This window comes from Leucoraja erinacea, chromosome 5 (genome assembly GCF_028641065.1).
Source record: "Leucoraja erinacea ecotype New England chromosome 5, Leri_hhj_1, whole genome shotgun sequence".
Lineage (NCBI taxonomy): Eukaryota > Metazoa > Chordata > Chondrichthyes > Rajiformes > Rajidae > Leucoraja > Leucoraja erinaceus.
This window is the reverse complement of record NC_073381.1, coordinates 9932563-9951432: the sequence shown is the minus strand read 5'-3', so window position 1 is coordinate 9951432 and position 18870 is coordinate 9932563. Positions and strand designations below refer to the sequence as shown.

The 18870-nt window shown below is 42.2% G+C and overlaps 1 protein-coding gene across 1 annotated transcript in view; it reads left to right on the top strand.

Annotated features, from left to right (window-relative positions):
* The window catches only part of LOC129696925 (collagen alpha-1(XIX) chain-like), a 320031-nt gene that overhangs the window by 58037 nt on the left and 243124 nt on the right, over positions 1 to 18870 (top strand). Inside the window, exons 5-8 of the mRNA XM_055635036.1 lie at positions 2980 to 3103; positions 5322 to 5597; positions 6950 to 7030; positions 11744 to 11842. Coding sequence (XP_055491011.1) covers positions 2980 to 3103; positions 5322 to 5597; positions 6950 to 7030; positions 11744 to 11842 — 580 coding nt within the window. The remainder of the gene's footprint in view (positions 1 to 2979; positions 3104 to 5321; positions 5598 to 6949; positions 7031 to 11743; positions 11843 to 18870) is intronic.

Sequence of the window (18870 nt, the reverse complement as noted above, 5' to 3'; positions counted from 1 at the left end):
TTAAACTCTAGTTTATGCTCATTTTGTGGGTCAAATATCAGGGAATCATGAAGAATTGTATAATTTTTATAAAATATTCTTGAGCATGAGAAGTGTAAAAAGTGTAAGCTTGCCTCGAAAGGTAATGCTGGCTGCTAGATTTCTGTTGCCCAAGGCTAATTTATATTTTAGTCAATTTGTGCAAGTCAATGTGAAGATTTAAAAGCAATTCAAACAATATAGTAGAAGATGATACATTTGCAACTTCTGTGTGGTCTATTTAAAGGATGGTTCTTTAAGAAACACCATGTAATGAACATTTGATTCATGTTCCCACAGCTGCAAAAGGGAACTTGGCCTTACAGGGAGAATGGTGGGAAGAGCAAACAGTTGCCCTAATTCTTGTTCAGAACACAGACCCCTACTGGGACCATATGATTGTAAAATCATCCCATGTAAAAGGAAACTAACAAAAACTACCAGAGCACAACGCTGCTATCAACGGCACTCTTTTTCCTGCATAGGTGTCAACTGCTCTGTGTGAGAATATGATGGCACCTGTCATCTGTAATCAAACAGGCAAAGAAATGAATAGGCCCATAAAATATTTATTCACAACATTTATTATAAAACATATCAGAAAGTATTATTCATTATTTAACTTCCCTAGAATGGTCACCTATTTGCCCCTGAAATTTTCAGTTTTTCATTCCAATATAATTATTTTATTATTAATACAATTTTATTATTAATAAAATCATTACAGTGGAATGAAAAACGGAAAATTTCACCATTTTGATTTCACCATGCAGAACTTACAACAGTGTTTGTACATAGCCTCCCATTTCAGGGCACCATAATGTTTGGGACACATGGCTTCACAGGTGCTTGTAATTGCTCAGGTGAGTTTAATTGCTTCCTTAATGCAGGTACAAGAGAGCTCTCAGCATCTAGTCTTTCCTCCAGTCCTTCCATCACCTTTGGAAACTTTTATTACTGTTTATCAACATGAGGACCAAAGGTGGCAATGACAGTCAAAGAAGCCATTAGGAGACGAGAAACACGAATAAAACTGTTAGATACATCAGCTAAACCTTAGGCTTACCAAAATCAACTGTTTGGAACATCAACAGCTAGGAAGCGGCCGTCCCAGGTGGCCCAGCCGCTGAGAGGACTCTCCCGATACCGAGGCAAGATCACCCAGTGAGAACGGCCAGCAACATCGGGCCTCCGTAGAGGCAATTGCGGTGGCCTCAATAGGCCTGACTTTGGGTGAACTTGGGTTTGGGGACTGGACATTGTGCCTTCCCCCACAGTGGTATCCATTGTGGGGGGATGATTTTTTTTGTCTAAGTAATCCTGTTAGTCTTTGTCCAAGATGGCTGTCGGAAGGGAGAGTGGACGCTGGTGCGCTTTAGCTGCCGCTGCTCCCTTTTCACATTGTGTTTTTGATTTTTTGTTTTTGGACTGAATTCTGTTTTTAATTTGTGTTTCTGTGATGACTTTATTATTTATTTTATTCTGATTATATGTTTTTTATTCCTGTTAATCTCTGTAAGGTGTCCTTGAGATTTCTGAAAGGCGCCCAAAAATAAAATTTATTATTATTATTATTATCATTAAGAAGAAAGAGAGCACTGGTGAGCTTACTAATCACAAATGGACTGGCAGGCCAAGGAAGACTTCCACAGCTGATGATGACAGAAGAATTCTCTCTGTAATAAACAAAATCCCCGAAAACCTGTTTGACAGATCAGAAACACTCTACAGGTGTCAGGTGTGGATTTGTCAATGACCACTGTCCACAGAAGACTTCATGAACAGAAATACAGAGGCTACACTGCAAGATACAAACCACTGGTTAGCCTCAAATAGGATGGCCAGGTTACAGTTTGCTAAGAAGTACTTAAAAGAGCAACCACAGTTCTTGAGAAAAGTCTTGTGGACAGATTAGATGAAGATTAACTTGTATCAGTGATGGAAAGAACAAAGTATGGAGGAGAGAAGGAACTGCTCAAGACCCAAAGCATACCACCTCATCTGTGAAACACGGTGGTGCGGGGGGTTATGACCTGGTCATGTATGGCTGCTGAAGTTACTGGTTCACTTATCTTCGTTGATGATACAACTGCTGATGGTAGTAGCATAATGAATTCTGAAGTGTATGGACACATCCTATCTGCTCAAGTTCAAACAAATGCCTCAAAACTCATTGGCCGGTGGTTCATTCTACAGCAAAACAATGATCCCAAACATACTGCTAAAGCAACAAAAGAGTTTTTCAAAGAAAAAAAATGGCGAACTCTTGAATGGCCAAGTCAATCACCCCGCCTGAACCCAATTGAACATGTATTTTATATGCTGCAGATAAAACTGAAGGGGACTAGCACTTAAAACAAGAATAAGCTAAAGATGGCAGCAATACATGCTTGGCAGAGCATCACCAGAGAAGACATTCAGCAACTGGTGATGTCCATGAATCGCAGACTTCAAGCAGTCGTTGCATGCAAAAGATATGCAACAAAATACTAAACATGACTACTTTCATTTACATGACATTGCTGTGTCCCAAACATTATGGTGCCCTGAAATGGGGGGACTATGTATAAACACTGCTGTAATTTCTACATGGTGAAACCAAAATGTATAAAAATTGACTTTGTTTAAAATTTGACAATGTGCACTTTAACCACATGTTTTGTTTCTATTACAAATCTTAAATTGTGGAGTACAGAGGCAAATAAATAAATGATGGGTCTTTGTCTCAAACGCTATGGAGGGCACTGTAATTAGCACTGTAATTGGCATCATAGGCTCTATTGCCCTTGACCAACAAAAGTCTATCAGTATCCATTTTGTAAATTTCCAGTTGACTTAGACATTACATAATAAACACAGCCAATATACTATGAATTGGGCACCCAATACATGTGTGCAGGAAACACATGTTTATTTGGAATTATCAACTATTGCCAATGGATTTATTGTGATTTGTTCCAGGCAGATCTTTCCAAATGGGTTACCAGAAGAATTTTCATTTATTGCCATGTTCCGCCTGAAGAGAGGCAGCAGAAAGGAGATCTGGCACTTGTTGAAGATTGCTGATCGGTCGGGTGATGTGCAGGTAGGCATAATTCTGTCAAGTTGTCTTAGCAGATTCCAAGATCTTAAATCGTGCCTGAATTTGCTGGAAACATGCATTTATGGAGACAATTGATGGGTTAAAAAGCCACTTGCTGAACTTTCCTCAGAATTTGTCTGAGTGTGAAGTATTGGTAACCAGCTAGAACTGGCAAAAAGAAAGAGTACAGCGTTCAGATGATGGCAAAAGAATGTGGATGGAGATGGAAATCATATAGGTAGTGCCCTTGATACTTAACCTCATCCCTCTGCAGCCGCTGATGGGAATCAGGGCAGTAGACCAGCTCGAAAAGGTGTCAATTCAAGGATGTGGCTGGAATAATACATAGGAAGGAAGAGGAGAATTTATTTTAAGATCAACATTATATGTATAATATTTGCAAAAGGGGAATTTGCTTTGCTGAAGTGCATCAACAATTTACATTGTGAAGCAAATTGATAAGTATTTGGAGGCACCGTACCATTCAGGTAAAGCAGTGGCATTTGAATGGGGGAGTATGTACGCATGTACGCACACTATAATTTATCTTGGTCTTTGTGAGTTAGAACAAATGGTTTAGATCCAAATTTTCCCGGCCAAATTGCTAGTTATTTGAAGCCCAGTGGCCAATTGTTTTTTCTTTTATACATAGACAGAGAACACTTGTTGCCAGGACTATCAACAGGCAATACCACTAATGCAGTCCTGTCCTTGCCAATTATGCCCAGAATGTGCTAATCATTATGAAACACACCTGGATTTTTCGAATGGCCTACACATCCTCATTCTGTCCCAACACAGTTTACATCACTGTTTGAAGCGCATTCACAGAAATGAATAGGACAGGAGTAGCAGTTTTTGCACAGCAAGTTCTCACCATCAGCAATATGATCGTGATCAAGTGGACATCGGTAAAACAGATCGGGTGGTAAGGAGCAAGAGTACTGGCATTTAAAAGAAATGGAGTGAGAAATAAAATGACGAAAGACCAGTTTAACTAGTTGGATAATTTAATATTCATTCCAGAAGGTTGAAAAGTACATAGAGAGAAGATAAGATGTTGCTTAGACTTTAGACGTTTTTCTTCTAATTTACGTTGGGCCTCAGAGTAGAAGTGGAGGAGGCCCCTGACAGGTCTGAAAGGGAGGGGGATTGAGAACTAAAGTGGCATGCTGCAGGAAACTCAAGATCACCCCATTAGACTGAGCATAGATGCTCTGTGAAGTGGCCACCCAATCTGAGTTTGGTTTCTCCAGTGTAGAGTAGCCTATTTTGTGAACACCGAATGCCTCCTCCTTTGTCCGATGGAAGCACAAGGTAAACTCTTCCACTCTGACACCCACCGCTCATTCAGTTAGGGTTGCTGGCCCAAAACGTTGATTGGTTCATGACCGGCTGAGTTTTTTTCAGCATTTCAGTATTTTGTATCTCTAAAATCATGTTTGACACATCTATTGAAATGTTTGACTATTTTGTAACTAGCTAAGTAGTTTATGGAAAACTCATTGATCTGCTGCATTTAGACATTTAGAAAGGTGATAACAAACCAAGATTAGAACACAATGTATTGGAGATAATATACCAGCGTGGACTGACTAACATAAAGAGTCAGTCATTCAGGATTATGGAAAAAATATTTGATTCGGAGGATATGTATCTTTGGAATTCTATAAGCAAGGGAATTGTGAAGGCTTAATCGTTGAAGATATTCAAAGCAGAGATCAATAGATTTTTAGATATTAAGAGATTCAAGTATATCAGGTCACTACAAGAAAGTGCTGAGGATAAAGATCTGTTAGTGAATGGCAGAGAAGGCATAGTGAGAAAATGGCCCATTCCCTTAATACCTCGCTGAAAGTGTTAGCCTAGGTTTCTGTGCTTGAGCCTCCAAGATTTCAACCTGAAATCTTCTGACTCAGAGGTGCGACTGCTACTGATTGAGTTATGACTGGCAACCTGGTCACTTCTGGGAAGCTGGTATGATTTCTTCCTGCTCTTTGTATTCAATTAGGTGAAGATCTTATGTTTATCTGCAAAATATTGTTTGAATAAACTAAAGGCTACTCACCCTAACATAAACTAAATCAAATTCAAATTAGTTTAGGCGAAAATCCCCCTTTCCCAGTTATTGGTGGCCAGTGGATGTAAATATTCACCCTCAGTTAATTTTCCTTGGCATGGCGATTTGTCCTCAGTGTGTCCACTTCTGTTCTTCCTTCAGGTCTCTATCGTTGTTGATGGAAGTCGGAAGTCAGTGGAGTACAGTGCTAAAACCCTCTCTGGAAATGTCATGCACGTCACGTTCAGGAAGCGAGAACTGTTCCCTCTGTTTGATAGGCAGTGGCACAAGCTGGCAATTAACGTGAAATCTGGGTTGGTGTCACTTTACAAGGACTGTGAATTGGTCGACAGCAAACGAAGTGAAGAGCTGGAGAACATTGATGTTCAGGGGAAGACTGCAATTGGTCTGCGTGTCAGTGATGAGATTCCCATTGATGTAAGTAATTGTCAGAGGCCACCAAGAGATGAAGTTACACTATATTCTATACTATATATAATAAGGCTTGAACTTTTTGAGATTTCGTTTTGGGAATGTTTGTTCCATGATTTCACTGTTTGGTGAAAGTCCTAGCACCCATCCAGCCAACTGAGACTAAAGCACACTGGATAGCCACCAAGTGGTCACTGGAGTGGAAGGCGACCTCATCTCCATTGCACAGCTACATCTCTTCACCAGATAAAAGCTGTCCAGGGTCTGACCTCCCCGGAGGAGCATGGGTAAAGCTCAACAGACTTCGTACTAGAGTTGGGTGTTTCAATGCCAGCACGTGGAGATGGGGGCTCCGCCAGAGCCCAGCCTGTGAATGCGGAGCAGAACAACAGACAGCCAACTATGTCATCTCTGGGTGCCCGCTCTACCACCCACCAAATGGAGCTCAGGGCTGGCAGACATTGACGCAAAGACAACAACCTGGCTGCTCAATACCCGGCTTGAGATCTAACTATTCCTTTGGTTTATGTTTTATTCGCAAGAAGAAAACTGTTTGGTAAAATTTCATTTTTTTCAGTTTTAAACAAATGGAAGGAAAATACACCAACTTTCACTTTCTATAATAAGTTGCAACTAAATCATACCAGAATATTATTCAAAGTTATCCATTACCGTTTTAGAGATATGGTGTGGAAACAGGGCCTTCGGCCCACCGAGTCCATTCCAACAAGTGATCCCCGCACATTGACACAAGCCCACACACACTTGGTACAATTTACACTAATACTAAGCCAATTAACCTACAAATCTGTACATCTTTGGAGTGTGGGAGGAAACCAAAGATCTCAGAAGAGACCCACGCAGTCACGGGGAGAATGTACAAACTCCGTACATACAGCACCCGTAGTCAGGATCGAACTCGGGTCTCTGGCGCTGCAAGTGCTATAAGGCAACAACTTTACCGCTGCACCGCCATGTTACTTTGTTACTTATCCAGGTTTTGTACTCCCAAGTTGCCTGGTCATGTCGCTGCATGGTAAATCCCATTGCATAAACACAAACATTTATCGTCCATGCACAGCACCTGCATTTAAAAGGCATGATTTATATTAATAAATGTATTGCCTCCATAGATTTTTAGTGGTGCAAGGAATAAAGTGCAGTTTTCGTGCAGGATTCTGGCAATGATTTTTGCTTATTTTTGGTTGAAAACTGAAAGATTCATGTATTATCTGTTAATTATTTGGGGATTAATTGTTGTTATATTGAAGGAGCCATGACGTTAAATTAATTTGGATAGCTGAGGCACAATGTAGAAGATGAAAGTATAATGATCTGTTTCTGGTATCTTTATGTAGTTTGACCTTCAAGGGATAATGATTTACTGCAACCCTCAGTTGGCAGAACTGGAGAACTGCTGTGAAATTCCGGGTGCCCTGGTAAGTAGGCCGTTGTTTTCACCAAGCAAGGGTTATTAAAGTAAAGCTTTTTTCTGAATCATTGGCTGTGAGTCCTTTGCTCACCAGAAATGAAAGGGTCTTCCATTTAAGGCAGAAAATAAGTTATTTTTCTCTTAAACCATCGTATGTTTTTGAAATTCTCATCCTCGAAAGATGATGGAATCAGTGTCATTGAATATCTTTTTTCTGCTACAGTAGATAGATAACTGTTAAGCAAGTGAGTGAAAGATTACCACTGACAGAAAGGAATGTGGAGTTGTGACAACGATAAGATCATTTATGAATGTATTAATTGGCACAAGGAACCACTGTTGCTGTGCTGGATAATAATAATAATAACTTTATTTATAGAGCACTTTAAAAACGACCCCTGTTGCCACAAAGTGCTGTACAGACTAATCATGTACAAAAAAAATTATTACACGACAATAAAAACACTAGAAGAGAAAGTAAAAACAATAAAATTAAAAACATTAAAAGCACTAAAACAGGAGCAGGGTCAAAAGCCAAGGAATATAAATGTGTTTTAAGATTGATTTTGAAGATGGACAGTGAAGGGGCCTGTCTGATGTGCAACGGTAGAGTGTTCCATAGCGCCGGAGCAGCAACAGAGAAGGCTCTATCCCCTCTGAGATTCTGCTTAGACCTCGGTACCTCCAGGAGCAGCTGATCAGCTGACCTGAGGCACCGGGCAGGAGCGTATGGATGAAGCAGCTCAGAGAGGTAAGGCGGGGCGAGCCCATTCAAAGATTTAAAAACAAATAAAATAATTTTTAAATGAACTCGAAAGTACACCGGGAGCCAGAGGAGGGAGGCCAGAATTGGCGTTATGTGCTCCCTCTTTCGAGTTCCAGTTAAAAGACGAGCAGCAGCATTTTGAACCAACTGGAGACAAGCCAGGGAAGATCGAGCAACTCCAAAATAGAGTGCATTACAGTAATCCAGCCTAGATGTGATAAAGGCATGGATTACTGTTTCAAAATGCTGCCGCTCAAGAATGGGCTTCACCTTTGCCAGCTGCCTTAGGTGAAAGAAGCTGGACTTAACCACTGCGCCTATTTGATGATCTAATTTAAAATCACTGTCCATCCTAAAACCCAGGTCCAAAACTGTTGGCTTGACATACCGTGCCAGGGGACCGAAGTCAACAGGGGGAGGTTCACGGCAGCCATTGGGACTAAACAATATCACCTCTGTCTTCTTTTCATTAAACCCTAGAAAGTTTAGGGCCATCCAGGACTTAATGTCCTCAAGACAAGACACAAGTGATTTGACAGAAAAGGTATCTTCTTTCCTCAGTGGCATATATAGTTGGCTATCATCAGCATAACAATGAAAAGAGATGCCATGCTTTCTAAGAATGGAACCCAGAGGAAATAAGTACAGTGAGAAAAGCAGGGGCCCTAAAATTGAGCCCTGTGGAACCCCATATGACAGAGGAGCGGAGGAGGATTCAAAACCAGCAAGGCTTACACACATAGTTCTGTCTGCCAGATAAGACCTGAACCATCCCAGGGCACTGCCACAAATGCCCACTAGGTGCTGTAACCGAGATGTTAAGATACCATGGTCCACTGTATCAAAGGTGGCAGATAGGTCCAGCAGGACAAGAACCACATAATCACCAGAATCATTAGCTAGGAGGATGTCAATAAAAACCCTTAACAATGCTGACTCTATGCTATGCATAGTTTTAAACCCAGACTGGAAAACCTCCCGAATATTATGCTCGTCCAAGAAAAGTTTTAGCTGAGCATAAACAACTTTCTCCAGAATTTTAGAAATAAAAGGCAACTTGGAAATCGGTCTAAAATTGGCCAGAACAGTTTGATCCAGGCCAGGTTTCTTAAGTAGTGGTTGCACTACTGCATGTTTAAAACTTACGGGGACAACCCCAGAACACAAGCTGCTGTTGATAATGGCAAAAACCAACTGCCCTACACTGGGGAAAACCTCTTTAAAAAGATGAGGAGGGACAGCATCACAAGGGGAACCCGATGGCTTAATATGGCTAACCACATCCTCTAAACACAACAATGTCACAGGCACAAACTTATCCAATACCACCAGACATAGGACAGAAACAGAGGGGTCAGAGGCAGGAGCTGAAATGAGAGCCCTTATGGAAACAACCTTATTAATAAAAAAATGCAGGAAGTCATTGCACATTTCAGCCGAATGCTTCCAGACAGACGGGCTGTGGGGCATTAAGAACAGAGTCGATGATTTTAAATAGCACACGTGGGTCGTGACGCTTAGACACAATAATGTTTGACAGGTATTCTCTTTTGGCCTCTTTAAAAGTGTTCTGGTAATGACACCAACAGTCCTTTAGGATTTGAAATGAAACCTGCAGCTTGTCCTTCTTCCACTTGCGTTCAGCTTTGCGACAATCCCGTCGAGCTGTACGAGTTACGTCAATGAACCAGGGCTCGGGTTTAGCTCTAGGCTGCAAAGTTTTTAATGGAGCCACAGAGTCCAGTATAGTTCTGCAGGAGGAGTGAAACCAAGAACTGATCTCCTCCGTATCAAGAGAAGTGGAAGCGGAGGAGGCACAGAGCTGATCGAAAACAGCAGAGAACTGGCCAGTAGCTAGCCAGCAGGATGTATTTGTTTGTAGAGTTAATCAGTGTGGAAACAGGCCCTTCGGACCAACTTCCCCACACCGATCAACATGTCCCATCTACAATAGTTCCACTTGCCTGCAATTGGCCCATATCCCTCTAAATGAGTCCTCTTCATGTATTTGTCTAATTGCTTCTTAAACGTTGCGATTGTCCCTGCTCAGCTACCTCCTCCTCCGGCACCTTGTTCCATTCACCCACCACCCTTTGTGTGAAAAAATTACCCCTTAGATTCCTGGAAAATCTTTCCCCCTTCACCATAAACATATACCCTCTGGTTCTCGATTCCCCTACTCTGTACTCGTTAGACTCAGCGTCTACTCTGTAAACTCTGTACGTCTACCCGATCTATTCCATATGGAATAGAAATGGTACAGTGTGTCTACCTGATCTGTTTACATGGCATATATTTATCATTGTAACCAATCTGTCAGGTTATTATTATACCACATGGTAGATTTAGACAAGATGCACAAAATCAGCAGGAGCAGAATGGTGTTTTTGGTGAAATTTAAAGAAATGAGAGGGGTTAAATAAAAAGGGAAATAATGAGAGTACAATTCCTTTTGATCAATAAAAGCTCAAAATGTGTTTCAAGTGAAATGTCAATTGTGTAAAGGGGAGGACAAAGGAAATTTGAGAAAAATCACCTTTGTAATATTGTTTTGTAAAAGCAATCAAAGTGCCCAAAACTTCACATCTTCACAATATCCAATACTTCCTCAATGACCTTTTTGGCTCTTAGCATTCTCTATAGCTGCAGAGGCCCAAATGCAAACTGGAAAAACAAAATCTCATATTCTGCATGGATAGCTTGCATCCCAGTGGTATGAATATTGATTGTTTTCAATTTCTGATACCCCCAGTACTCTTCTCCCACATACACATGCCTGGCCACCTAGTTTTTTTTTCTCCTTTTATTCATCCCTCACATCCCCTCCCCCACCATCTAATTCTATCTTTCCACCATCCCCTCCCCATCTGGTTCCAGCTATCACCTATCTGCCTCTGTACTACCCTCCCTCCCTTGACATACTGGCAATCTTGAGAAAAATCACTTCACGTTCTCCAGGGATGCTACTTGACCCGCTCAGTTTCTCCAACTTTTTGTGTCTTTCCACTATAGTTATAATGTTCTGTGTTAGGACCATATATTATTTGGCTCCCACGGAGGACAAGTCACTGTAATGACTGGACGTAACTGATAGATAATGAAAGTGCAGAAGACTTTTAGGTCTCTGTCAAGATATGGTTTATTTCCATGAGCTAATTCCCTCTAAGTGCCCATCATACAACTATTATATGATAATAATAGTGATCCGATGAATAGTGATCCCATGAATCCATCATGGGGCCAGGCATGCAGGGAATGTAGGCCAGTTAAAGGCCATCAGGACTGCAACCCAGATTCTTCATCCACCTATACATGGATGAGCTGACAGAGAAAGTGGTTCAAGCAAGTACAATCACAACATTTAAAAGGCATTTGGACAAAAGCATGCATAGGAAAGGTTTGGAGGAATATGCACCAAGCAGAGACAAATGGGATGAGCTTAGATGGGCATTTTAGTGTGCATGGCTGAGTTGGCTCTGTTTCGTTGCTGTTTTACACTATATGACGTTTGACACATCTCCCGATCCTCTGTCTTCCATGGGAATACGTGGGCTATACCTCTGGTGTTGTGCATTTATAAGGGACCCACTGTAACTTTGAATAGATATCTTCATCGGTCTTCTGATACCTTAGTGTGGTGTGAAGAGCTCTGTGGGTGACGGTGACCTCAGCCAATATATTCCATTTTTTAAATAACATTAAAACACAACCAAAATTGTTGGATGAGCACATTTTACCTGACTGGTGACTATCTTTCAAGGCTGAAAGTTATGGTATCTTGTGAGTGATTTAATGAGAAGTGTCTCATGGGGAAGAGTAATGTCAGCATGGTCTTAAACCAGGAAGATTATGGCTCTGATGGCAAAGTCAAATGATTAATCTGAATTAGGCCGTTTTATTATTATGTCCATTCCCTTGATCTGTGGTAAAACTGTATAATCTTGATGTCCCCAGTGCTCAGCGGAGGCTGGTTTCTATACAGCCAGACTGGCATCAGAGAACTTCAAGAGGCAGAAATCCATTCAATCAAGCCCAAGAAGTGAGAGTCCGAAGGTGAGGCTACTACAGTATAGTCATTGACTGCATCTTGCAAGCTGTTTAGCACGGATCCATAAACTCAAGTTAAATTCCTTTCAGATATCACCAGAGCTTTAAAGGAAATTACAAAGTACTGTTTCCTCCTCAAAGTGTCTTTTTTTGTGAATCAGTATATGCGGTCCATTATGTCTTCAAAGGAAGGCTAAATTACATCAGCAAACTGCTGGATATAATAATATCTATGATGTATTAAGTTTAACACAACTGTGAAACAATAGGGGAAGCGTATACATGCATGCCAATGCTCAGCATTGCTGAGTTTTGTCAGAAGGCCAGGCTATGTATGTTATTTTCTCCTTAGCCTGGCTCAGGATTAGCTGCAGTTTCCTGCTGCAAAAGAATGGAGTTGCTTCAATTTGTTCCTGCATGTGTAGATTTTGTAACTCAAATCTAAAACATATATTGCACCTTGAGCACTTTGTACCTTCATTCTCTTTAGGAAAGATATGCTGGAAGAACAAAGCAATGTTATAATATTTGACAAGCAAATAATTCAAAATTGTTATATTAATCCTTGTCATTCCAAGCAAGATGAGATTTATAGATCAGACCCCATATAGGTTCTGGACCAGTTAATAGCCAAGAATAATGATGTGATCGGAGTCACCCAAAATACCACCCAACATTTTTTTCCCCCCCTCTCGGGTACTAGTGAATTAGTTGTAATTTTATGCCAAACTGATTTTTACTGATAAATTCATTTGTACCAAACATGGTTCAATAGTGCTTTATTGTCATATGTGCAAACGCACAGTGAGATTCTTTCCTTGCATAAAATTCAGTAAACTATTGCCATACCTAAGCACAATCCCTGGAAGTGTACAGAAATAGGCTAATGAGCCCACATACAAGAGGCGCCAGTTTTGGTGCCATTTTCAAAATCTAGTCTGCGCTGATCTAATGACCGCTGCCCGATCCAGGCAAGCAATAGGCTGTAACAGAGTCTCCAGCCATCGTGTCCATTGGACATGTGGATCAACCATCGAACTGACATCCCTCTCCTCACCCGTCCACCTTTGTGCCCTGGGGATGCCACCTGCAGCCGACCTTGAGGAATTAAAGGATTATTAAAATAATGCCTCTTTAATCAATGGTAATGATATTGAACCAGATAACACTATGAGTGGTTCAGAGAAAGAGAATAAGAGAAGAGAATAACCTTTAATAATCCTTTACAGGAAATTACAGTGCCACAACAGCTTCAAGACAGACATAACACCACACATTTCAACAGATATCTTCAATACATAATAAGTTAAAATTTTTGTGCATTATAAAACCTTATAGCAGCTGGTATACAAGACTTCCTATGTCTCTCCGTTTTGCACATTGGTGCAATCAGTCTCTGACTGAAGATGCTGCACTTGATCACCTTCAGGGCGTGGAGTGGGTGAGTGGGGTTGGTCATTATTGAGCCTAGTTTTTTCAGAGTTCTGGCCTCTGCCACCTGCTTGACCGTTAGTTGCTCTGCCCCAACCACTGAGCCGGCCTTCCTGATCAGCTTATCCAGTCTGCTTTTGTCCGCTATTCGGGCGCCTTCTCCCCAACAGGCCACAGCAAAAAACAGAGCACTGGCCACCACTGAATGGTAGACACTGCACAGTAGGGGTTGACAGATATTAAATGACTTTAGCCTCCTTAAAAAATACAGTCTACTTTGTCCCTTCCTGTACACCGCCTCCATATGACTCTTCCAGTGCAGCTCACTGTCAAGCTGCACACCAAGGTACCTGTGGTTGGCGACCACTTCAGGTGAACTGGGCAAGCACATGCAGGAAAATGGAATAAAAAGTAAGACGAAAGACGATAAGAAAATTCCACAAAATGTGGAGCATGAACAATGGCAAATAATTATTGAGCCAAATGGCCTCTTCCTGTGAGTTCTTTGAGATTCCATGGGGTTTTATATATTTGACCTTGATCCACTCGAATGGGGAAAGAGGGCTTTTGGTGGTCTGGCCTCCTCCCATCCTGTATTAATAATAATAATAATAATACATTTTATTCATAGGGTGCCTTTCAGGACTCTCAAGGACACAATTAAAACAAGCATGACACCATACAATTAAAACAAGCATGAAACAAAAACAATATAAACAGCAACAAAACACAATTCGGAGAGTATTCTCACTATCGTCACTTCTTTGAAACTTCCAAAGTTTGCATGATTTGTATTCTCTGCACACTGTATATATATATGTATATGTGTATATATATATATATATATATATATGCATATATGTACTGTATTTATATATATATATATATATAATATGGCAGTTCAAAGAGAAATGTTGTAATTTTTTTTTTATCAGCAAGAAATATTACACAAGAAATAGAAACTGTTAAAACTAAAGATATTTGAGGAATTTGGCCAGATTGTGCAATGCATCACTTACCACAAACATCAGTGAGAGTTGGGTTAAACTGTGGTCATGATTTTTTCTGAAAAATGTTCTAAACAGAAGAAAATTATGATCATGACAAATCAAGTGCATGTCTTCCACAAGCTATTATATGTACTGCATTCCTCATTGTAGATACTGTTCGCATGGGAGAAGCTTACATGCAGGGATCAGAGCCTCATAAAACGTATCCCTTTATCTTTTAAATAGAGGCACACAAGTGCGTCAGTGTTTTAACTACTGCCCCATTGCAATCTTTGAAGCAGCAGTGGAGATCTTTTAGATCACTAGGAACATTGATTGTAAGTTAACATTAATGCATAGGGTACATTCTTATAATTTTGAGTTTTAAAAGGAGACCAGTTGTAAAATGAGGCAGACGCATTCAGACGAATAGTTGAATTGTAAGACATCTCTTGACAGTTCTTTCGATAAAACAAAAGGGAAAAAATGCTTTAAATCCCTTGGCAATGACAGGTGGAGCTCTACACATGACAATACCAATAAAGCCATATGTTCTTGCAAGTCACAAGTCAAGTGGGCTGTTATTGATGTTTAGCCCCCAGGGTAGGATGTGGGAAACAGTTAATGACATACTCATCATTGAGCAGATAGTTGAGAGTCTGCAGGAGGTACTATATGTGGGGAATAACGTCTGAGGAGCAGTCCAATAATTCCAATTAAGTTGTTTTATGTTTAGCTGACAGTTATTTTAAAAGTTAATTAAAATGAGTTTTTTATGCTTTTAATAATATGTTCTAAATATATCACTTTGGCAATTATTTGGTAATGTTTCATTTACTTCGAGGCATTTTGCTCAGTTTTTAGAATCTTTCTGTGACTGTTATAATTTGCAATATATTATATATTTTTAACTGGAAGCAATGTGCCCTAAAAGTATCAAGAGAAAATGTTGATGGTGAGACTTAGAAATAATCATGAACCATGAATGATGGAGGCACTCCAGCATAAAATGTTATCATGTATTGCATATCATTTTATGTGCTCTGCAACTGATTTGAAGGACAATGGGGGCAATTTGAAGGATCGAACAACAAAAAACACATCCATGAATATGAAGTTCAATGGCTGGCTTGCTATATGCAAGATGTGCTTAAAAGGGAAAACCACAGCGTGCATAGCAATGTTATCAATTGGTGCACAAAGCATGTTTCGTGTCATTGATGCAGCAATGGAGCAAAGCACTCACTAAAGGAACAGTATCGGGCTCAACCATAAAGCAGCCTTTTATAGGAAGATGCCAATGTCCAATCATCCATCATAGAAACAGTGTTTCCATACAAAACCACATTTTTCTATTTCATGCTCACTCTATCAAGCTTAGCTTCCAATGAGAGCCTCCTGCATATCAGGAGATAGCGCAGATCTATTGGCACTTGGCCTGCATTTCCTGACTTTATGTTGATTACCATGGCTGACCTCAAAGAAAGATAAGAATTTTTAGCCGTTAAGTCAACATCCCCTTTCACATTATGTAGGAAGGAAGTGCAGATGTTGGTTTACACAAATACACACAAAATGCTGGAGTAACTCAGTGGGCCAGGCAGCATCTCTGGAGAGAAGGAATGGGTGATGTTTTGGGTCGAGTCTATGTTGCATAGGAAAATAACTTCCTTGCAGCTCTATAATTAATTAGTGCAGGCCTGCTATACTCATCCATTTTATTGGTTTAAACATTCTAGCTCTGGGACTCCCATCAACCTCAGTACCATACAACATTTAATAATTACCCTATATGTTTAAAATAGCCTAACTTTTCTCAAATCCAAATGCATAGCAATGCATCAAACTGAAGGGTGTATGCTATTCGAACCAAGGTTCCTGAATTAGAATTTGAAATATCCAGTTGGTAATTGGAGATTAGTGGGCAGAATTAGAGCACATGGTATTGGGAGTAGGGTATTGACATGGATAGAGAATTGGTTGGCAGACAGAAAAAAGAGTAGGAATAAATATTTCCCTGTCAGAATGGCAGGCAATGGTGAGTGGAGTGTCTCAAGGTTCGGTGCTGGGGCCGCAACTATTTACAATATATATTAATGATTTAGATGATGGAATTAAAAGTAACACTAGCAAATTTGCAGATGACACAAAGCTGGGTGGCAGTGTGAACTGCGAAGAGGATGCTATGAGGTTACAGGAAGTAGGCAGGTGCATGGCAGATGCAGTATAATGGACAGTAGATAAAAGTGAGGTTAACCATTGTAGGGGCAAGAACAAGGAGGCGGATTATTATCTCAATGGTGTCAGATTAGGAAAAAGGGAAGTGCAACAAGACCAGGGTGTTTTTGTACACCAGTCACTGAAAGTAAACATGCAGGTACAGCAGGCAGTGAAGAAAGCTAATGGCATGTTGGCCTTCATAACGAGAGATTTGAGTATAGGTCCTTCTGCAGTTGTACAGGGTCTTGGTGAGACCACATCTGCAGTATTGTGTGCAGTTTTGGTCTCCTAATTTGAGGAAGGACATCCTTGCTATTGAGGGAGTGCAGCGTAGGTTCACGAGGTTAATCCCACAAACAATTGTGCAGCAGTTACCTTACAGCCGTGGAGTAGACGTGCGTTCAGTGTTATTCGCAGCTCAGAGAGCCATGACCCTCTCGCTTCCTGCGTTGGGCAGAGACTGAGTGAGGGACTACACTTCTGGGTTTTATAATCCCGCTCCCCTGCCGCCAGCGGGGGCAGCAGAGAGAATGGGGGATTTAAAAAAAAACATTAATATCTCTCTGATTTTGCATCAATGGGAAAAATCCTCTGGTCCCGGAAGGTGGAGGGGGGCTCTGAGCGAGGTGGCCAAAAGTGACTGCCGTAGGTGGCGGCGTTCTCTCGAATATCACACCACAGCGAGCCAAAAGCGGTCAAGATCAGACTTTTAGTAATATACTAGACCAAGTGCAGACCCGTTGTGTCTGTTCCCCCAACGTGCGGTTGTGGGGGGGGGGGGAGGGCGGCATACAGCATACAGCACACACTACCTTCCTCCATCCCTAACTATCCCCCCCCCCCCCCCCCCCCCGCCCCGCACTCACGCTAATTACTGCCCTTGATATTATATTAATATTATTAATTTGCTCCTTTTACCCCCATAACCACCCGATCTACTGACGCATAGCCCCCAACTTGCAGTCACATCTAGAGGGGGGGGGGGGGGGGGGGGGGGTGGGGGTAGAGAGTTAGGGCAGAGAGGAGAAGGGGCAGAGACGGAGACAGAGACACAGAGAAAGGGGCAAGAGGGAAGGGGGGTGGAGAGAAGAAGGAGAAGGGGAGGGTGGGTGAGGGGGGAAAAGTGGGAGTGGAGGGGGAGGAGAGAGAGAGGATGAGAGTGAGGGGGGGAGAGTGTGAGGGGGGAGAGGTGAGGGGGGGGGGAGAGGTGAGGGGAGGGGGAGAGGTAAGGGGAGGGTGGAAGGTAGGGGTGTGTGGAGGGGAGGGGGGGGTTAGGGAGAGGCAGGGTGGGGGGGGGGATGGAGGAGGAGGGAGGGGGAGGAAAAGAGGGGAGAAGGAGAGAGAGCTCTTGGGAGGGGGAGAGGAGAGGGGAGGGGGAGAACAGGAGAGGGGTTAGGGGGGTGAAGGGGAGGGGAGAAGAGGAGAGGGGAGGGGGAAAGGGGGAGAGGGGAGGGGGGCCTCCTCCTGCACCTATTTTCTGTTTCTATAAGGGGGTGTGTGCTGAGCAAAATGGGTCTAGGGGAGAGGTGAGGAGCAGGGAGAAATAGTTCCAGGTGGGGGTTAGGGGTGTGGATGGAGGGGTGGGGGGTTTCAGGGGAGGGACAGGGGGGGAGGAGGGCTAGAAAAAATAGGGGAGATCTAGAGATGTCGGAGAGGAGAGAAGGGTGTAAAGGGGTGCTTGAGGAGGGGAGCTGAATGTGAGAGAATCTAGAAATAAATTAGAAGAGCTAAAAGAGGAGATATGAGGGGAGGAGAGGGGGGTAAATGAAAAGGGGAGAAGGGGGGAGAAGGTGGAGAGGAGAGACGGGGAGGGGAGGAAATGGGGAGGAAGGGGAGAGGAGGAAGGGGAAGGGGGAGGGAAGGGGGGGGGAGGAAGGAAGGGGGAGGGGAGGGAGGAAGGGGGGAGGGGGAGGAAGGGGGGGAGAAGAGATTGGAGGGGGAGAGAGAGAGAGAGTGCCTTTTTATTTCAACCCAAACCCCCCAAACAACCAGTTGCAGGCAGTGCTTTTTTTTTACGTTAACCATATATTCATTTTCAAACCACATTAAGGGTACTTACTCAGTTGTGTGAACATGTGTTCAGTGTGTATTGACAGCTCAGAGAAACGTGACCCGTCTGCCTTCCTCCATATTGAAGAGACTGAATGAGGCACACCACTTCCTGGTTTTATAGTCCCTCCCCCCTGCCGCCAGAAGGGGCAGCAGAGAGAATGGGGAATTTTGTAAAACCATTAATATTTCTTTCATTTTTCATCGACTGGAAAAATCCTCGGCACACATGCGGCAGAGGGGGGCTCTGAGCGAGGTGGCCAAAAATGACGACCGTAGGTGGCGGCGTTCTCTCGGAAATCGCAGCACAGATCGCCAAAACCGGTCAAGAACAGACTTTTAGTA